The sequence below is a fragment of the Rosa chinensis genome, chromosome 1 (assembly GCF_002994745.2).
Source record: "Rosa chinensis cultivar Old Blush chromosome 1, RchiOBHm-V2, whole genome shotgun sequence".
Lineage (NCBI taxonomy): Eukaryota > Viridiplantae > Streptophyta > Magnoliopsida > Rosales > Rosaceae > Rosa > Rosa chinensis.
The window spans coordinates 2,753,579-2,771,809 of record NC_037088.1 but is presented as its reverse complement, the minus strand read 5'-3'; the positions used below and the strand labels follow the sequence as shown (position 1 = coordinate 2,771,809).

The following is an 18,231-nucleotide window of genomic DNA, read 5'->3' as shown; positions in this document are numbered from 1 at the left end:
AGACCACCAGATTAATGGCCAATGATCCAAACAATGTCCCTTTCCAAGTTCCTTTGCTCACCAAAGAAAATTATAATAATTGGAGTGTTCGGATGAAGACATTGATCGGTTGTTTTGATGCTGGGAAGTTGTTGAGACAGGGTTCGTGAACCCGAAAATAAAGCGGCTTTGACACAAGCCCACAAGGAGGCACTGAAGGATTCAAGGAAGAAAGACAAAAAAAACATTGAATCTCCTCCATCAAGCTTTGGATGACAATACATTTGAGAAAATCTCAAATGTGGCGTCGGCACTTAAAGCTTGGGAGATCCTCTAGAACTTCTATAGAGGTGTTGACAAGGTGAAAAAGGTGCGACTCCAAACTGTTAGAGGATAATTTGAAGGTTTGCATCAAAAGGAGTCAGAATCAATTTCTGACTATATATCATGAGTCCAAGCAATCATAAACCTGATGAAAAGAGATGGTGAAGAGATTACCAACACCCGGGTGATTGAGAAAATCTTAATTATGATCACTAGACCCAAATTTGAGCATGTGATTGTTGCAATTGAAGAATCCAAAGATATTTGGATACATTCACTGTTGATCAACTCTCTGGGTCTGAAACAAAACTCACTTTGAACAGTAGAGAAAGATTTAGTAATTAATGATAACAATTTCAATGAAGCAAGAGGTGACAAGGGAAGAAGTAGTGGAAGAGGATTCAAAGGCGCAAGAAATGAGTAAAGAAGGAAGAAAAATTGTAGAAGAGAAGGTTGCGAAGAAGAAAAGAAAGGCAGTCATAATGAGGGAGAAAAAAAAGAGGGGGAGGAATAGGAGAAAAAAGGGAAAGAGAGATGAGTAAAGAAAGAAAAATATAAGGGAGCAAAAAAAAAAATGGAGAAGATCAAAAGAAGAAAATGAGGGACGAAAAAAAAAATAGATGGAGAAGAAGAAAGAGAGGAAAATGTGGTCCTCGGTGGAAGGGTAAAAGTCCTTGAAAGAAGGTAAAGAGTTAAAATCCCTGAAAGATGATGGGTTACAATCCTTGAAAGAAGGTGAAAGGGCTAGCGTCCCTGAAAGAAAGAAAGAATGAAGGGTATAAGTCTATGAATGAATCATGGCACAAATGGTGCTATGAAAAAGAGGCACAAAGGTGCCAAGAGGAAAATGATTTTTGGAAGTGGTAGAAGTCGCAAGATGAAGATAAAGACGTCATAATGGTGTCAAGTCGACACGGCTCCCTAAAGGCTCAATGGTGTAAAGAAGTTGACAAGACTCTCTGAAAGGTACAATGGTGCAATGAAGATTGAGTGAAAGTCCTAAAGAAAAGTACTCCTTGGTGGCCAAAGTCGATGAAGACGAAGACAATCTAGAGTTCATGGAAGCTCCAAGAGGCGTGAAGGCCTTAAACTATTAGTGAGGAACGAAATGATCTCACATGGAAAGAAGAGAAGAAAGTTCTCTAAGTACTGAGGGAGGAAAAGCTCCCAAAACCCAAAGTGACTAGAGAAGTGTCACTGTAAAATTCAGCCAAGTGAATTAAGGTGCTTGCCTTGAATGAGGGAGCAGATGGGCAATGGACTTAAAGACCATGGTGAGGCAATATCAAAAAAGCAAGTTGAAGAAAAAGAGGCAATGGAGCAAGAATCTTTTGAAGAACTTGAGTTAGAGTAATTCAAAATTAAGGAAGGATGTTGGAAATAACATTAATTTAGAATTATGTTGAGAGCTTTGGTGAAAATAATGGTGAGAATTATGATGAGAATAATGGTGAGAGTTAGTGGCTTCATAGGCTATAGGAGTTAGGAAGGTTTAAGGTTATTGTAAAGGGCTAATACCTATGTCTGTTGCAATTGTCATACTTATGGTAATGTCTAGTGTAGGCATATATAAGTAGTCTAGTTCAGTTGAGTAAGGTGTAAAGGAGTATTTTGTAGAAGTATCGTAAAAGTAAGTTCTTTTATCAGGTGTTTTGAGAGTCTCCTCCATATCTGTCTTTAGGAGCTCTGTACATGTTTTTGGATTATACATCTCCCATATTGTGTGTCATTTATGCATTATATCTCCCTACCCCAAATTATTTTTTATAGGATTAATTTCAGTTTACCCCCCTTGAAGTTTGGGGGTGTCATCATTTCACTCCCTCTATTTTCAATTTTGAATTTTTACCCCCTAAACTTTCCAATTTCAATCAGCCGTGTCCAATTTCTACTATTCCGTCCAAATTGGACGTTAAGTTTGACTTTTGAGGGTTAAAATGGTCATTTCAACATAAAAAAAAATTAAAAAAAATTTCTTTCTGTTTTATAGTTTTTTTTATTTTTATATATTTTTTTTTTAAAAAAAAAATTTCTGTTTCTTCGTTTTTTTATTTTTTATTTTGTCTTCAACCTATACACCACAAGTTATAATAGGTTTATAAAAACAAAAAAAATACTCTAGGTGGTTGAAAGCCGCTCGCTGGTCTACGATATTTGTGATATATCTCTGATAAAGTGAAGAATTTTAGGATATATCCCCAATAAAGTGAAGAAATATTTGTAAAAAATAATTTTACACTTTATCTGTAAATAAATATCTGTATATCCCCAATAAAGTGAATAAATATCTATGTAAAATCATTTTTGGTCTAAGATATTTGTGATATATCTCCAATAAATTGAAGAATTTTATGATATTTCCCCAATAAAGTGAAGAAATATCTGTAAAAAATGATTTCACACTTTATCTGTAAATATCTATATATCCCCAATAAAGTGAAGAAATATTTGTGTAAAATCATTTTTTACAGATATTTATATACAGATAAAGTGTAAAATTATTTTTTTACAGTATTGGGGATATATCCTAAATTCTTCACTTTATCGGAGATATGTCACAAATATCGTAGACCAGCGAGCGGCTTTCAACTACTTAGAGTATTTTTTTGTTTTTATAAACCTATTATAACTTGTGGTGTATAGGTTGAAGACAAAATAATATTAAAAAAATAATAAATAAAACGAAGAAACAGAAGAAAAAAAATAAAAAAAAAAACTAAAAAACAGAATTTTTTTTTTTTTTGTTTAATTTGTTTATGTTGAAATGACCAATTTGGACGGAATAGGAGAAATTGAACACGGCTGATTGAAATTGGAAAGTTTAGGGGGTAAAAATTCAAAATTGAAAGTACAGGGGGTGAAATGATGACACCCCTAAACCTCAGGGGGGTAAACTAAAATTAATCCTTTTTTATATTTGCGCTTCCACTGTTATCTAACAGGAGTCTCATCCCCAGACTTGACTTATTGCTAGGCTTGAGAGTCTGGATCCGAGAACCCGACCTGAACCGATCAAAAAAGCCTGATTTAGTTCTGTTTTGTGTTGAAAAATATTGGTTCGTTGCAAAGCCCGATCCGAATTACAGTTTATCGGGTCGGGCTCGGGCTTGATATTTTCTGGGACCGAAAGACCGAGACGGATCGATTTCTCCTCCATCTCAGGCTTCTCAACCTCTCTCACTCTCCTCTCAAGCCAGCTTCTCCTCTTCCTCCTAAACCTTTCCCCTCTATTTGCAAACCTAAATGCTCCGACGACCCGAAACAGTAGCCCATTAACCACAGCTACGTCATTTCCAGATCCAACACAGACACAAATAATATTTCATACACCCAGATTGGAGAAGAAGACCGAAAGGCTCAAAAAGATTGGATTTTGATTCCAATATATGAAACCCAGTTTGTCTAACACGTCATTGCCACTACCCACTTTGATGAATTCCAAGACTAAATCACTCACCATGACTAAACCCAAATCTAAAATCGAATGAGGAACCCATACCTTCTTCATTATCCCACTCTGCTACTCTGTCTTCTTTGCACAATCACTATCATCACAACCATAGTCATTTGAATTCAGGCCCTTCTTATTCTTCTTCATCGTCTTCCAATTCTTTTCTCTGCTCTGCTTCGCTGGCAATCATTCTCTTCAGTGAGGATGATCTAATGATGTTGATTTGATGAATATTTGGTAAATAGAGAATTGCATAATGGGGATTGAGGAGGAAAAAAAGAAGAAGAAGAAGAAGATATGAAGTAGAATTACAGAAGAAGAAGAAGATATGAAGTAGAATTACAGAAGAAGAAGAAGAGTGTCGAAGAAAAGAAAGAGAGATTAGAAAGTAAAAAGAGGGTTTTGGCCTTCTGGGATGACCCAGGATGAGATAAATATAAACATTGCACATAATATATTGAGAGAGTCTCATGCTTCAATGGTTGGGAGCAAGGCTTCCGTGTAAGAGGTTGGGGGTTCAAACCTCGCCTCTTACCCAATTTTGTGCATGTTTTGCATATTATTGGACTTGCAGGCAAAGCTGGGAAACTGGATTTTAGGCCCGAAAAGCCAGAAGGCAGGTGATTTTAGGCCCGAAAAGCCCGAAAACCAAACCGACCCTTTTGGGATCGGTTTCTGTCGGTTTCCAATGGTGAAAAAGCCCGTACCGGCCAGGATCGATTATTTCAGGCTCGGTCTCGATTTTACCAAATTTCTGGCCCGGCCCAACCCGAGCCTAGCCCTACTTATTGCATTGAAATTAAAATCATACATCGAGGGGGACCACTACTAGAAAACAGGCCTAAGGCCATACCCACTATTTCGTCCCTATTGACCCCATTGGGGACAGATTTCTGTATCTATTGAGTTTTAGCTATGAATAACCTGTCCTCTATTTGTACTGACTTCATTTGGGATTTCAGATTTCTCACTCTGGGCCACCACTAAAACTGTTCGTGCCCAACTTGGCACCACCCCTTAAAAACTTTCACGCGCGCGCTGCTCTGAGTGTTCTCTGACATCTACAGTCAACTTGTCTATTTTACTATAATTTATTGCTTCATCTTTTCCATTGTTATCACTTGTCCGTGGCAAATTTTTATTTTTTGCACAAAATATATATATATATATATATATATATATATATTAGTTTAGTACATGGAGCTCGGCTTATGGCTCGGGCGCTCGGCTTAGGCTATGTTTGGGGGGGCTTTTTTGCTCCCCTGCTTATAAGCACAAGAGCATCTGGCGTTTGGTAAGCCAGCTTATTTTCAGGCTTTAATAAAAGCTGCCCCAGCTTATGGCGAAAAGCAGAAGCCGGCTCCCCCCAGCTTTTAAAAGCCAGAAGCTCGGAGTGTTACTGTAGCGGTAACACTGTTCATTAATGAATTTTCCAAAATCCCGTTTTGTATCCTCCGTTGGCTGAAACAATTACAGCCGATGCCACCGACCCTCCATCAGTCTCTCGATCCCATCTCTCACTCGATCCCATCTCTCATCTCCCTCTGCTCTCTCCCATCTCCCCTCTCCCCTCTGCTCGATCTCCCTGCTCGATCTCCCATCGGTCTCCGGTCGATCTCCCATCTCCATCCGGTCGATCTCCCATCTCCATCCGGTCGATCTCCCTTTGCTCGGTCTCCGGTCGATCTCCCATCTCCATCGGTCGATCTCCCATCTCCATCCGGTCGATCTCTGCTCGGTCTCTGCTCGGTCTCCAGTCGATCTCCCTCTGCTCGATCTCCGGTCGATCTCCTCCGCTCGATCTCCCCCGCTCGATCTCCGCCCGATCTCCGCCCGATTTCCGCCCCGTCTCCGCTCGGTCTCCGCCCGATCTCCGCTCGGTCTCCGCCCGATCTCCGCTCGGTCTCCGCCCGATCTCCGCTCGGTCTCCGGTCGATCTCTGCTCGGTCTCTGCTCGGTCTATCTCCTCTGCTCGGTCTCCCTCTGTTCGATCTCCCTCTCACAGAACCCATCCAATCACAGAACGCATCCAACCAGTCTCCCTCTGTTCGATCTCCCTCTCACAGAACGCATCTCGGCCTCTTTTCGAATCAAGCAAGTCAGTCTCCCTCTGCTTCGTTCTAATTGTTGTTATAATTATTGTTATTTTCGTAGTTCTTGTTAAATTCGTAGATTGTTGTTATAATTGTTGTTAAATTCGCAGTTCTTGTTAAATTCGTTGTTCTGCTTCGTTCTAAGTGTTGTTGTAATTGTTGTTATAATTGTTGTTATTTTCGTAGTTGTTAAATTCGCAGTTCTGCAAAGATTTAGATTGTTGTTCTAATTGTTGTTATAATTGTTGTTATTTTTGTAGTTGTTAAATTCGCAGTTCTGCAAAGATTCTAATTGTTGTTCTAATTGTTGTTATTGTCGTAGTTCTTGTTATAATTGTTGGTTATATCTTTTACAAACCAGAATAGCAGGTAATTGTTGTTATAATTGGCGTTTCAGGTACATTGCCATATTGAAAGAAAATTTAGCATCTTTCATGCTTTCATATTTACTCTTGAGAGAACTACTTGATATCTGAACAACTGTTGAGGGCAGATTTATTCCAACAAAGAAGAATCAGAGGAGAAAGAAATTGCACAATGAGATCACATTGATGCTACGAAATATTATCCGGAACAAAATGAATGCCATAAGAGCCGGAGAATCAAGTGTTGATGACTTGCTAGGCCTACTGTTGCAGACAGACACATTTATCAGAAAATATAAGTAGCAGCACAACAAGCAAGGAGATGATGACAATTGAAGATGTGGTTGAGGAATGCAAGATGTTCTACCTTGCTGGCCAAGAAACAACCTCAAGCTTGTTAACATGGACCATGATTGTCTTGGCTATGCACCCAGACGGGCAAGAAAAGGCAAGAGAAGAAGTCCTAAGAGTCTGTGGAAAAAAGGAATCCAATTTTGGGGTGTTGGGTTCAATTTGGGGTGTTGGGTTCAAACAGAACAAGTCATATTGAAGTTATGGGAATGCTATTGTGGTGATAGACATTTTGTGATGCTTTGAATGAAGTTTTGTTAAAATTTGACATTTCTTTATTTTACAGGAAAATATTATGTTGTAGATTCCGGATACCCTCAAATGAATGGATTTTTGGGACCTTATAAAGGTCCGAGACAACATTTTCAACAATACCGTAGGCAAGAACCAAGAAATGAAAAAGAGGTATTTAACCAAGCACACTCTTCTCTTAGAGGCGTTATAGAACGCACATTTGGAGTTTGGAAAAAAAAGTGGAAGATTTTAAGGGACATGCAAGGTTATTCATTTGAAAAGCAAGTGAAGATTGTCATTGCTACCATGACACTTCATAATTATATACGGATACATGCACAAGGTGATAGACATTTTGTCCGCAGTGAAGAAAGAGAAGGTTATGGGTCAAGTGGTGAGATAGAAATGGATGATGATGTACAAGAAGAATATCATGGTCACGGTGCACAAGAAATGGAAGCAATAAGAAATAGCATTACTCAAAGTTTGATGAATGCGCGTAATAACGTGAACATTTGATGTGAACTAGAAACTATGATTTATAATAATATAGTCACCATGATTTAAAATCATATTGTCCAATATTAATCAAATAGTCACCATGCTTTATAAAAATTCAAAGTTAACAAAAATTAATACGGACATAACAAAGATTAAAAAGAATAACAAGATCATTTGAACAATATTGTTTTATATACAATTAATTAAGCAAAATAATCTCTCATGTCCAATTCGGTCATTCCACAAATAAAAAGCACAAGCCAGTTTGATTTACCAAACACTTTGCCACTGCTTCTGCCACTGACAGCCCTTATAAAAAGCCAGTTTACCAAACACTCAGCAGCTTTGCTTTTCAGCCACTTATTCTCAGAAATAAGCAGAAGCCAGCTTTTTCTCAAGGAACAGCCATACCAAACATAGCCTTAGTCCCATTCTGGTATTGGATCTACTGAAATTCTGGTATTTGGATAATTACCATATATATTTCTCATTAGAGTATGCACCGTACATTAGTAATATACATTCAAAACTATAAAAGCTATAAAACACAAGCAAACTATATTCACACTTCTCATTGGATCTGCTCTATCAACCTTCAATGAGATCCAATTCTTCTCTATCTCATTGGATCTGCTCGATCTCTGTCCTTGCGCCAATATCATCCTAAACAAACAAACAAACCAAGAAACAATTGAATAGAAAGAAAATCGATTACAATCAAAGACCTCTGCCAATTATCTGCTCAAAATCCTCACACCCTAAAACAAATCGACTACAATTAAAACAAAGCTTCGGTGCTTATACCCACCACCATTACCCAATTGAATATCAGTCAAGATTCAACAAGGCATAACCCAAAAGCTTCAGAGTCACCCAATTGATTATTTGAACCCTAAAATACTCGTAAAATCCCAATAATCAAGCAAAAAAATTGAATTTGAAATGATACTTACAATATGCAATAGAAGATTCAAGCTGCAAACTCACAGGAGCCATTGCTGCAAAATTCAACTACCACATTAGCCAAAGCTCTAGAACTTTGACACCAGCAAACCTGCAAAAGAAACAAACCAAGTGGCTTCAGATCTATGCTGATCTAAATTGATATCACAGTGAAAGAAGTAAAAAGAATATTACAGAAGGGGTATGAACCCATGCATTCTGATGTGCCTTAGAACTTTCAAGTCGCTATGATGTCTAGGCACACCTTTCCTTGAGAGGATGTTCCAAGTTTAGCACGTTGAGAAAGCCTTCAAAATTTCAATTCAAGGAGTGAGAAGAATTTAGGTCACTAGCTCAAAGATGTAGGATCCAGTATGCGATTTGTAGTAGAAACCTATCTTTCCACCTAACATTGTTATAATGCATAACATATGAAAATCCAAAAAGAAAGTAGTTTAGACAAAAAAATCGAAAACAGAGACTCGTTCTTGTAGCAGAACATTACCATGTAGGCTTTTGTGTCAACAGGATTAGGAAAAGCAAGTCCTTCCAATGTGGGTTGCAGATCATCTGTAATCCCGAGGACCTGAGAAACAGCAGTTTGAATAAGGTGTTATCATTGAGAAACAACTGATAATATGGCTCCTCTAACATGCAAATTTGATTGCACTATTTAGCTCCATACAAATTAAGGTATCATTGTCCCTCACTCTAAAACAAAAGATAACTAAAGGTGTACTAATGGATAATTTCAAAAGCTTATACATGAAAAGAGTTGGAGATTATAATATGCCTGTGCAGATCAACGATCGATTTAGTGGTGGAGATTATGTTCATCTTCCTGCACCGCATCTTTTGGTGGGTGAATTGTCACTCACCGTAGGACGGAGGCTGGCTGACAATGGCAGTGAGGGAGGAGAGGAAAAGGGGAGGGATGAGAGAGAAAGACCGATACTAAAAAACTATTATATATGTTGCAGTACGAAACCAATGGGTGAAATAATAAGGCATTAAGGGGGATGGACGAAATCAGTATGTGCTGCGCGCTAAACTCTATTTTTGGTGAACAACAGCATATCTGCCGCTAAAGAATAGCAACCGTCCCTATTGAACTAATAAAGGCCACAGACGGGTTGTTGTAGCCAATGCTGCTGTGCCCTCAAGTCATATTTCTAGTAGTAGTGACCTTGGGAGCCCCTTGACCTTGATTACGGTTACATGAGTCCCTTATAGAGTACATCCTAAATAATAATATAAGCATCCTCTAACTAAATATCATTAAGATAATTTGAAATAGCAAGGTAAGCTAGCCAAGTCTTTCTTACTGCTGAGGAGTTCGGTTAGGGACTTAGGGGATTGTGACTTGTCTATGTGCTTACTGAGCCGTGAGATGAGATATTCATCAATAAAGAGTCGGCATATACTGGCATGTAGCCTAAATACGGAGCCGTCAAAGTATTGTAGTAACCAGCCTCATAAACCTTCTTTAAGATTTTTCATTTTCATAAAGTTGAAAATCCACAGCAAGGTATTACGTACTTTCTCAATTATTATTACATCCTGAGGCTTATACATCATCAACTCACACATTAATCTTTGTTGCTTAATATCTTTTATACCATGAGCAAGATAAATATTAATAGGCTAAATGCTAGCTGATATAATTAACAACTATACGAACTTTACCAAATCCTCAGCATGAACATTACCAAAATATATGAACTCTTAACAAATATAAAACATAAATTTGAACTTTCTCAATTACTGTTAAGGTCTTAGAGCATTTTCACTGGTTGCTTCTTGACCAGCCTCCATCTATATTTGGTGAGGTGGTGACCATGGAGAAGCAAAATGGAGTTTCCACCGGTCGTTGCTTCTTAACCAGCCAAAGTATGAACTTTCTTGAATCAATCGAAGAAAAAGGGCAAGCCCATGACTAAAAGCCTGATCTAGCTTGGCCAGTTGCCACATCAGCTCAGATATGGTCAAATGATATGGGACGTTGGATTGAATAGTTTGAGAAGATCTGACGCGGCTAGGCAATTAATATGTATATATATTTGTAACGTTAACAAACGGTAACAAAAAAAAACCATTCTAAAAATTTCTCTTTAAATACCTACCAATTATTTTACATCTCACACCCAAAAAATTATCTTTTATAGTAACCCAATTTTGTTCTTCCTCCTCTTCCTATAGCTCTCATACTTTGTTATTTCCAATATGGCCGAACAAGGGAGAAACATAGCCCAAACCCCCCCACACACACACACGTCTTGGCGAAGCGACGAGTTCTCTTCCTAGTGTCGTTCCATTTCCAAAAACCTAAAGCAATCACAATTCTGACATTAATTATCCATAAATCTCCATTATTACCATCTATTTACATCAAATCTATTTCAATTTTCCAATATATATATATTTTTTAATGAACAGTAAATCTGACTGGTCAAGAAACAGAACGGGTGGAAACCCATATCCAGTGGCAGTGAACAGTTTCTTGACTGGTCGACCCCTTAACTTTTCGACCTTGACATTTCTTGACAAGTGGTGGACTTGCTCTTATAGATCAACTTACACATTAATATGTTTTAATTCATTTTTTACAAGATGAGAAAGATAAATATTTGAGATTATGGCTCAGTTTGGGATTGCTTTTGGAGGTGCTTCTGCTTTTAGGGTTATGGTATGGTGTTTGGTAAATTCTCTAGAAGTTGCTTTTGGTCCAAATAGCTTCTCACGGAATCTAAAAGTGAGAAGCAACCAAGGCCCAGCTTTTGGATTCTGCTTCTGTGGAAAACACGGAGTGAATAGTGTATGTTTAATGAAATTTACCAAATGACCTATTATGTCCTCATCCTATTATGAGCCAATAGGGTTGCTACTGGTTCATTTATATGTATATATTTCAACCTTTGTATATTAGTGTCAAACTTAAAGCCCTGCACAATAACGTGTGTTCTGTGTGACAATGGTTGGGTTGATGACTTGATTCCACAACAAATATGGTTGAACATCATAGAGTTCGTATTGCAAGATTAGTTTGTTTTGGTTGGTTGTTTGAGTTCGTGTTTCTTTTCCTGTTTGTTCCAGCTATCTCGATTATGGGATGGAGCCAATTGAAATTGGGTTTGTTCCTAGAATCCCATATAGAGACAATCTGTGGGTTCTCTTAAAGCATCAGGTGTGAGTCATTCTCTACTCATTGAAATACACCAAATTTGTGGGAATTTGAATGTTCAAGTGAATTAATTTGTTTATTATCTTCATTGTCTTCCCCTAATTCTACATCACTTTCCATGTGCCTGTTTGCTAAGAAAGGTAGGTAATTTAGAGATCTAGGTTGAATTCATACAAATTCTGAATTTGAGTTCAATATATATAAACCTAATTTTGTTTTTTGTCTTTCACACTCCCACAAATCGACTGTGCATGGTTATATATAATCTAATGTCTGGAATTCCTTTTGCCCAGTAATAAATATATAGCTTTTCATTCACTTTGAATATATATGTATTCCCTTTTAATTCGAAGAAGAAAAAAATGTGTCATGTCAGACAACATGCATGAATTATTGTCATATATATGCTGAGTGGCTAGCTAGCTAGAGATCAGACTCACACTCTGTTTGAATTGGAGGAGCAGATTGATGATGATTAGAGAAAGATAGGTAGATAGACTGGAGAAAGATGCATTTATAATAATTTTGAGGAGTCTGGTATGGATGAAAGGAAGGAATGTGAGGAAGTGATGGGCACACATTTGGTTGGGTTTTGGTTCTGCTTGCATCAATTAGAATTTGGATTCTAATATTTGTGTTTTTTTTTAATTTTCTTTATGTATTTGGAAACCAGATGAAGAACAAGAAATCCAGTAATTGTGCAACTTATGAGAATCGAATCTTGCATCTATCTGGGCTGTGTATGCGCTGAAGATATTCCGGATTTGGCCTGCAGGTTTGCTAACCCACCGGATTTAGTGAGGGCTGATTTTGAGTCGATATGGATGTTTTGAAGAAGTACTTCAGTAAGCCAGAGGCTCCAAAGCATTAGTTTTGTAGAGGGCAGAATATGGTGGAGAAGGGAGTCATTTATAAGGCAGCATTGCCAAATTTTGTGTTTAAGTTCATTATCATATGAATTTCACCACATTTTTACTTAAAACAAGTTTTCTTTAGCTTCCAAGTCTCTACTTGCATTCTGTATACCACAGATTTCTCCTTTTCACTTATTTTGCTGTGAATTGCTTGTTCCTTGCTTTGTTTGGTATCTGATAGTAAGGAGGAGAAACTTTTAGTTGCTTCCTTGCTAGCTTAATTGCTGGAAGAGCAGTGAAATTGTTAGCCCCTTCGCCCCTTCGCCAATGGCAGCTAAGGCCTTGGCAATCAGGGAGGCAATTTACCTAGCAAGCTCCTTTTCCAATGTAGACATGGTTCAGGGAGGATAATAAACGTGAAGGAGATGGTTCGGGAGGACAAGAAATGGAGGTGTTAAGATATATAATTGCACAAAGTCTAATGAATGCATCTATTTAATTAGCATTTAGTTGCAAATTTCAAGTGACTTCAATATATTTTGTGTAATGGTTCCCGTTGAACTATGGTCGGGAAATTAATCCAAATATTTTTGATTTATTTTGTGTAATATTAAAATATAATATGCATATTGAAGGGTTTAAAATAAATCTTTTATTCGGTCCAAGCAAAGGTACATGGAAGATATATGAGAAATTTTTTTATTTGGTATGGTTACATAATCAAAAAATAAAATTATGTATTTTAGTAGCCTAATATATGACCATTTTGATAATTATACCCAGCTAAAGCACTTTTGCCTTCAACTTACCAAATACCTAGAAATTGCTTTTCGCTCTCACAGCACTTTTAAAAACAGTTTACCAAATACTTCAATTGCTTTCTCTCACAGCAAGTTCAGAAATGCTTAATCTCATAGTACAACAATCCCAAACTAAGCCTATGACTAAAAAATGTGTTCAAAATTTTACACTTGTACGATTGAAATTTTGGCTCCACAGTAGAAGGCTAACTTGTCATTTGAAAGAGTGGTATGGAAATCAAAATAGTACATTGGGAGATTCATGCATGTATTAACAATTAGAAACTTGAAACAAAAGTTGGGAATTTTCTCAATTCTATAAAACTTTTGGGTCAGTAATTTCTCTGAAGATTGTACCGATACAAAAGTTACCAAAACCATAAATTGTTAGATATTTCATTCCTTCTTTAGATAGACAACAAATTGAAACCCCATGACCAGCTCCACCCAACATTTGCTGTAATAACTGTGAGATGAGATTTTCAACAAGCAAAGCGAACGAAATAGCCAATAAAGAAGGAAAAACCCAAACTGTCATGTTCCTCAAAAAGCATGGCCTTTCCTATATATACCTCCCTACATCCCACGGCATTTCTCGGCCTCAACTCAGCAATTCAAACTAAGGCAGTAGTCGGCATAAATCTCCCCTTGCTTCTTCATCTGCCGGTTACGGCCTAGCTTTATTATCACCAACACCGCCACCATGGAAATGAAGAAAATTGCCTGCGCCGTCCTCTTTGCTGCTGCCTCAGTCAGCGCCGTGGTGGCTGGTCATGCCCCCGCCCCAGCACCAGGACCTGCAGGAGCAGAAGCACCAACCAGTGGTGCCGCCGCTGCAAGCCTACCTATCTTGGGCTCCATGTTTGGTGCCTTTGTTGCCTACTACTTGCAGTAAATGATCAGAGAAAGAATCATGAGACCAAGATAGAGAGCTTGATCGATCAACTTTAGAGGGAGGCCGGGTTGATAGTTTTATTTTCTGTCAACTTTCTTTAAGAGCGCTTTCTCTTGGTTTTCATGGTTTCTTTCAAATATATGTAATATACACACTAATGCAATAACAGAGCTGTCTGGTTCTGGGTCGTATACAAGGTTTCCGTATTAATTTCATTCTTTTCTCAAGTAAATGACGACAAACCTTAGTAATCAAATATTACAATCAGTGGATGCTATGAGCTCCCAACTGCTGAGGAATCTCCCGGCCCCAACCAATTTACATGCATCCTAAATACTACAAACAAAAAGCTGCTATTTACCGAAAGCATGAATAAAATGGCAACCACTAATAAACGCTTAAAAAAAAAATTGATACCATCATATGCATCACTAATACTTAAAGAGAGTGATAAATTTCGAAATAGACACTAAAATCGAAGAATTCGACTCATACACTACCAATATTAATTAACTTATGGGGAATGTTGTCCTTATTACTTCGTATTGCATGGGTGAGAATGAGCTATAGTAAATTTTTCAGCCAGCAAAAAGCCAAAAACATTTGAAGAGTTTTAGTAATACATTGTGATGTGGCGAGCCTAGATCTTGAGGGTGATTTTCGGGCAAAACTGAGTAAAACGATGTTTTGGTGATAAGGTTGTGATATAGTGTGATGTGGTAGGTGATGCGGGTGCATATGGGGCAACATCAAATGCATTATTTTGTTATTTTATTATAGATTTGTAATTTTTGATATTTCATTACTTAGATATTTTAGGGTATCGTGACCTACACAAAAGTTAGTGCTCAATTTAAAACCATATCAATATAGTAAAAATAAGTAGATATCGTTCCCAACCAGGACTTACTAATTCCTGAAAAATAAAATGTTAGACCAAAACAAAACTATACATTATTTACGAAAATTACAAGTAAGGGAATTTAGGATTTTTATTTCTAATTTAACAACTAATTATATACATGTGACACATTAAAACACATAATCAAGATAGAATATGAATGGAACGAAATTAGACATAGTTAACTACATTAACACGTTGGCAAGGTTTCAAAAATCAAATCACGAAATCAAAATATGTCATAGTATAGAATCAATCAAGAACAAAGATGAATGCATACAAAGTTCTTTTTACTTCCCTTAATTAAATTAAGTAGATAAACCCACCATAGTTAACCCTATTAAGCATGCAATCACTAGTGGTAGCTAATCACTAATAAAAACATAATCAACGCATTAAGCACATAGGAAGTTTAATCAACTCAAGCCAAGAACACAAGTTAGAACTCTAATCAAGCATGTAAGACTCATTGTTAATTTACCTAAAGAATTATAGGTTTTCCATTTTAATTATTAAGACCTAGAATGCTAGCCCCTTAATATGGATTCAATTACATGTTCATCAATCAAAGTATGCATCCAAAGATCAATTAACACATAAAAGATGGGATTGAAGCTCGAAATTAACAATCATATATGCTTAACATATAAGAAATCGCAATTTTATGTTTTGAAAACCTAAAACCTAAAACATGGTTCATAGTATTCGAAAACTACATATTCAAAACCAATACTTCATCCACATAAGAAATCGCAATTCATAATCCAAAATCAGAAAACAAAATCTCAAATCACATAGAAATTGAAATTGTTTTACATTCAAAAACCGAAAACATAAAAGAGTGTTCATAGTTACACTTTTTGATTTTCAAGAATGCAAGAAACTTCAAAAGGTGGTGGAATGGATGAGGATCATGGCAAGGATGCTTGAATGGAGATGGAGATGCTTCACGGTCTTGAACTTTGGAGAAGATGAAGTTGCTGAAACTTTGGAGGAGAAGGGGACGTGCTTGTGGCTTTTGATTCTGAATTTTGAGGTGTGTGGAATGTCTTCACAAAGCTTCCTTATATAGCACATGGCTAGGGTAGAGAATCAAGATCAAAATCTACTTTATGACATCATTCAACCAATGAAAATATTCTTTGAGAATTGGAGAACAAGTCACCTTTCTTTTTGCCGAAATCTTCCATGTATCTTCCTTTAATTTGGTCTTCATTCAACTTGTATGGAATAAGGAAATCTAAATCAATATTTATTCTCTTTATTTTTCTTTTCAAAAATCCATAGAAATCCAAAACTATCCCAAATTGGATTTGCTGAAATTCCCATATATTTCCCTTTTAATTCTCACCGCAAAAAGCAATTGTTTTGGAATTAGGACTCCTCCAAGATGTCAAAAAGGATATAGTTACTCATGTGCAAGTCACATGCTTCAATCTTCGGGCTAGACTTCTTCAATTGGATCATTCAAAGGCCCATCTTGACATATCTCAAAATTCTTGTGCATTCGAGAACATTCTTGAACAATCTTAAGTCATCTTCAAATCACAGCATCTCTTAGCTTCACCAGGTCTCCAAGTAGCATCAGGACTCCTATTGTGATCAGGTTTTCTAGTCCAATTGGGACTCTGTCATTTCTCATTTCCGAGCATCATTTTTTCGAGCTCACTCCTAGTTGATTTAGGATTCCTACTTCAACTCGGATTCCTTTTCCTGGTCGAACTGGGAAAACTTCATTTCTTCATTTTTTCTCATTTTTGCGCCATTTCTTCCTTGCGTTCCATTTCTAGACTCAAAATTACCTAAAAACACAAAATAGGTTAGAAATGATAATAAAATGTAGAGAGAAATGCACTAAAAACATAGTCAATATTAGTCTCATCATATCGTTTTACATTTAATTTAGGATTTACATTTAATTAGCTTTCCAGTTTAACTCAAGTCTCCTTATTCTACAAGTATTGTTAACCCTATAAACATGGGTATTGTAATTGTTGTTAGGGAGATTATAGTTTATGAACAAAATCAGTTTATTTGCGACATCGATTTACCATATTTTACGAGTTTACTATTCCTTATTTATGATATCTGTTGAGTAACTGTTAGAGGCTTGTGTTCGATACTTTTTCCCCATCAATTTGGTATCAGAGCTTTGGCAGGAGCTTGGTGGATACCATGTCTCAGGTCAGGGCGAAGAAGCAGAGGTTTCAAAATGGAGGGTTGTGGCATTAACAACAACACGGCTGAAATGAAAAGGATGCTTCAGCAACTTGTAATATGTGTCAATCGCATCAAAGCTTGACGATGAGGTTGTGAATGTTCCGACGGGGAGAGAAACGTTACCACTTATCATCAACGTGTCAATAGCATCGAAACTCGGCGACGGGGTTGTAAGAGTTCCGGCAGGGAGAGAAACGTTACCACCTATCATCAATGTGTCAATCACATCGAAATTCTATACCAAAATAGTGAGAGTTTTGACGAGGAGCTATATTGACCATTTTCATCACTGTGCTTCGATGTGTGATTCAGACATAAAGGATGAAGGTATGAACACATTTAATGATTTTGGTATATCAAGTTCTTCTTCAGATTCATTGAACTTGGATATGCCGCCACTTTTTGATAATTATGATTCTGAAGATAGTGATGAAAATTTTCTGGAGATTGAAGAGGCTGACCTGCCCATGCAAGGGATTCATCTCCCAATGCCATTCTTAAATTATCATCATCATAAACTTGTTTGGACTATGACTCACTTGGGTATCGAGCATAGCTTCACTCGCTTGAGCCACACGCCCATATGCTCAACGCCTATTAGCTCACTCACACCTAACTCGCTCAGTCACAGCCCAACTGCATGTTCTCACTGACCCTATGGTTTAAACAGTGTCATGCCCACAAAAGTTTTCATTGAGTTATACTCAATACTCTTATTTACACATTTTAATCTTATATCCATATACTGCTACATGTTTAGCATCTCTATTGCTTATATCCAAATGGAATCTCACCAGCAAGATCAGTCCTTGCTCGTACTATGGAAATGTCCTCTATATTGGGAGGACTTGTGCACTATACTCGCCATGCCTAAATGGCATACACTCGCCATGAAAAATGTCTTCGATACTGGGGCGACTTGTACACCATACTCACCATACCTGAATGTCATACACTCACCATGGTAAATGTTCTCGACACAGTGGGACTTGTACACCCTACTCGCCATGCTCCAATGACGTCGTGCTACGATAGAGTATACTCGCCATGCTCTAACAGTGTCCATTGACATACTCGCCATGTTTTAGCAGTGCCTTATCTATGATTCAACAATGTATTATCTAGGCTTCAGCAACATCT

General features: G+C 37.3%; 2 protein-coding genes across 2 annotated transcripts; one reads left to right on the top strand and one right to left on the bottom strand.

The window, feature by feature from the left end:
* Nucleotides 1–5,288: 5,288 nt before the first annotated feature.
* On the bottom strand, nt 5,289–8,294 carry LOC112198423 (uncharacterized protein DR_0269-like). The gene is made up of 2 exons (XM_024339549.1): nt 8,286–8,294; nt 5,289–5,750 (listed from the first exon to the last, which is right to left on the bottom strand). Exons 1-2 carry the CDS (start codon nt 8,292–8,294, stop codon nt 5,289–5,291), a joined length of 471 nt encoding a protein of 156 aa, XP_024195317.1.
* Nucleotides 8,295–13,656: 5,362 nt separating this feature from the next.
* LOC112188063 (arabinogalactan protein 23) lies at nt 13,657–14,161 on the top strand. The gene has a single exon (XM_024327086.2). The coding sequence runs from the start codon at nt 13,779–13,781 to the stop codon at nt 13,968–13,970; it is 192 nt and encodes a 63-aa protein (XP_024182854.1). The 5' UTR covers nt 13,657–13,778; the 3' UTR covers nt 13,971–14,161.
* The last annotated feature ends 4,070 nt before the right edge of the window (nt 14,162–18,231 follow it).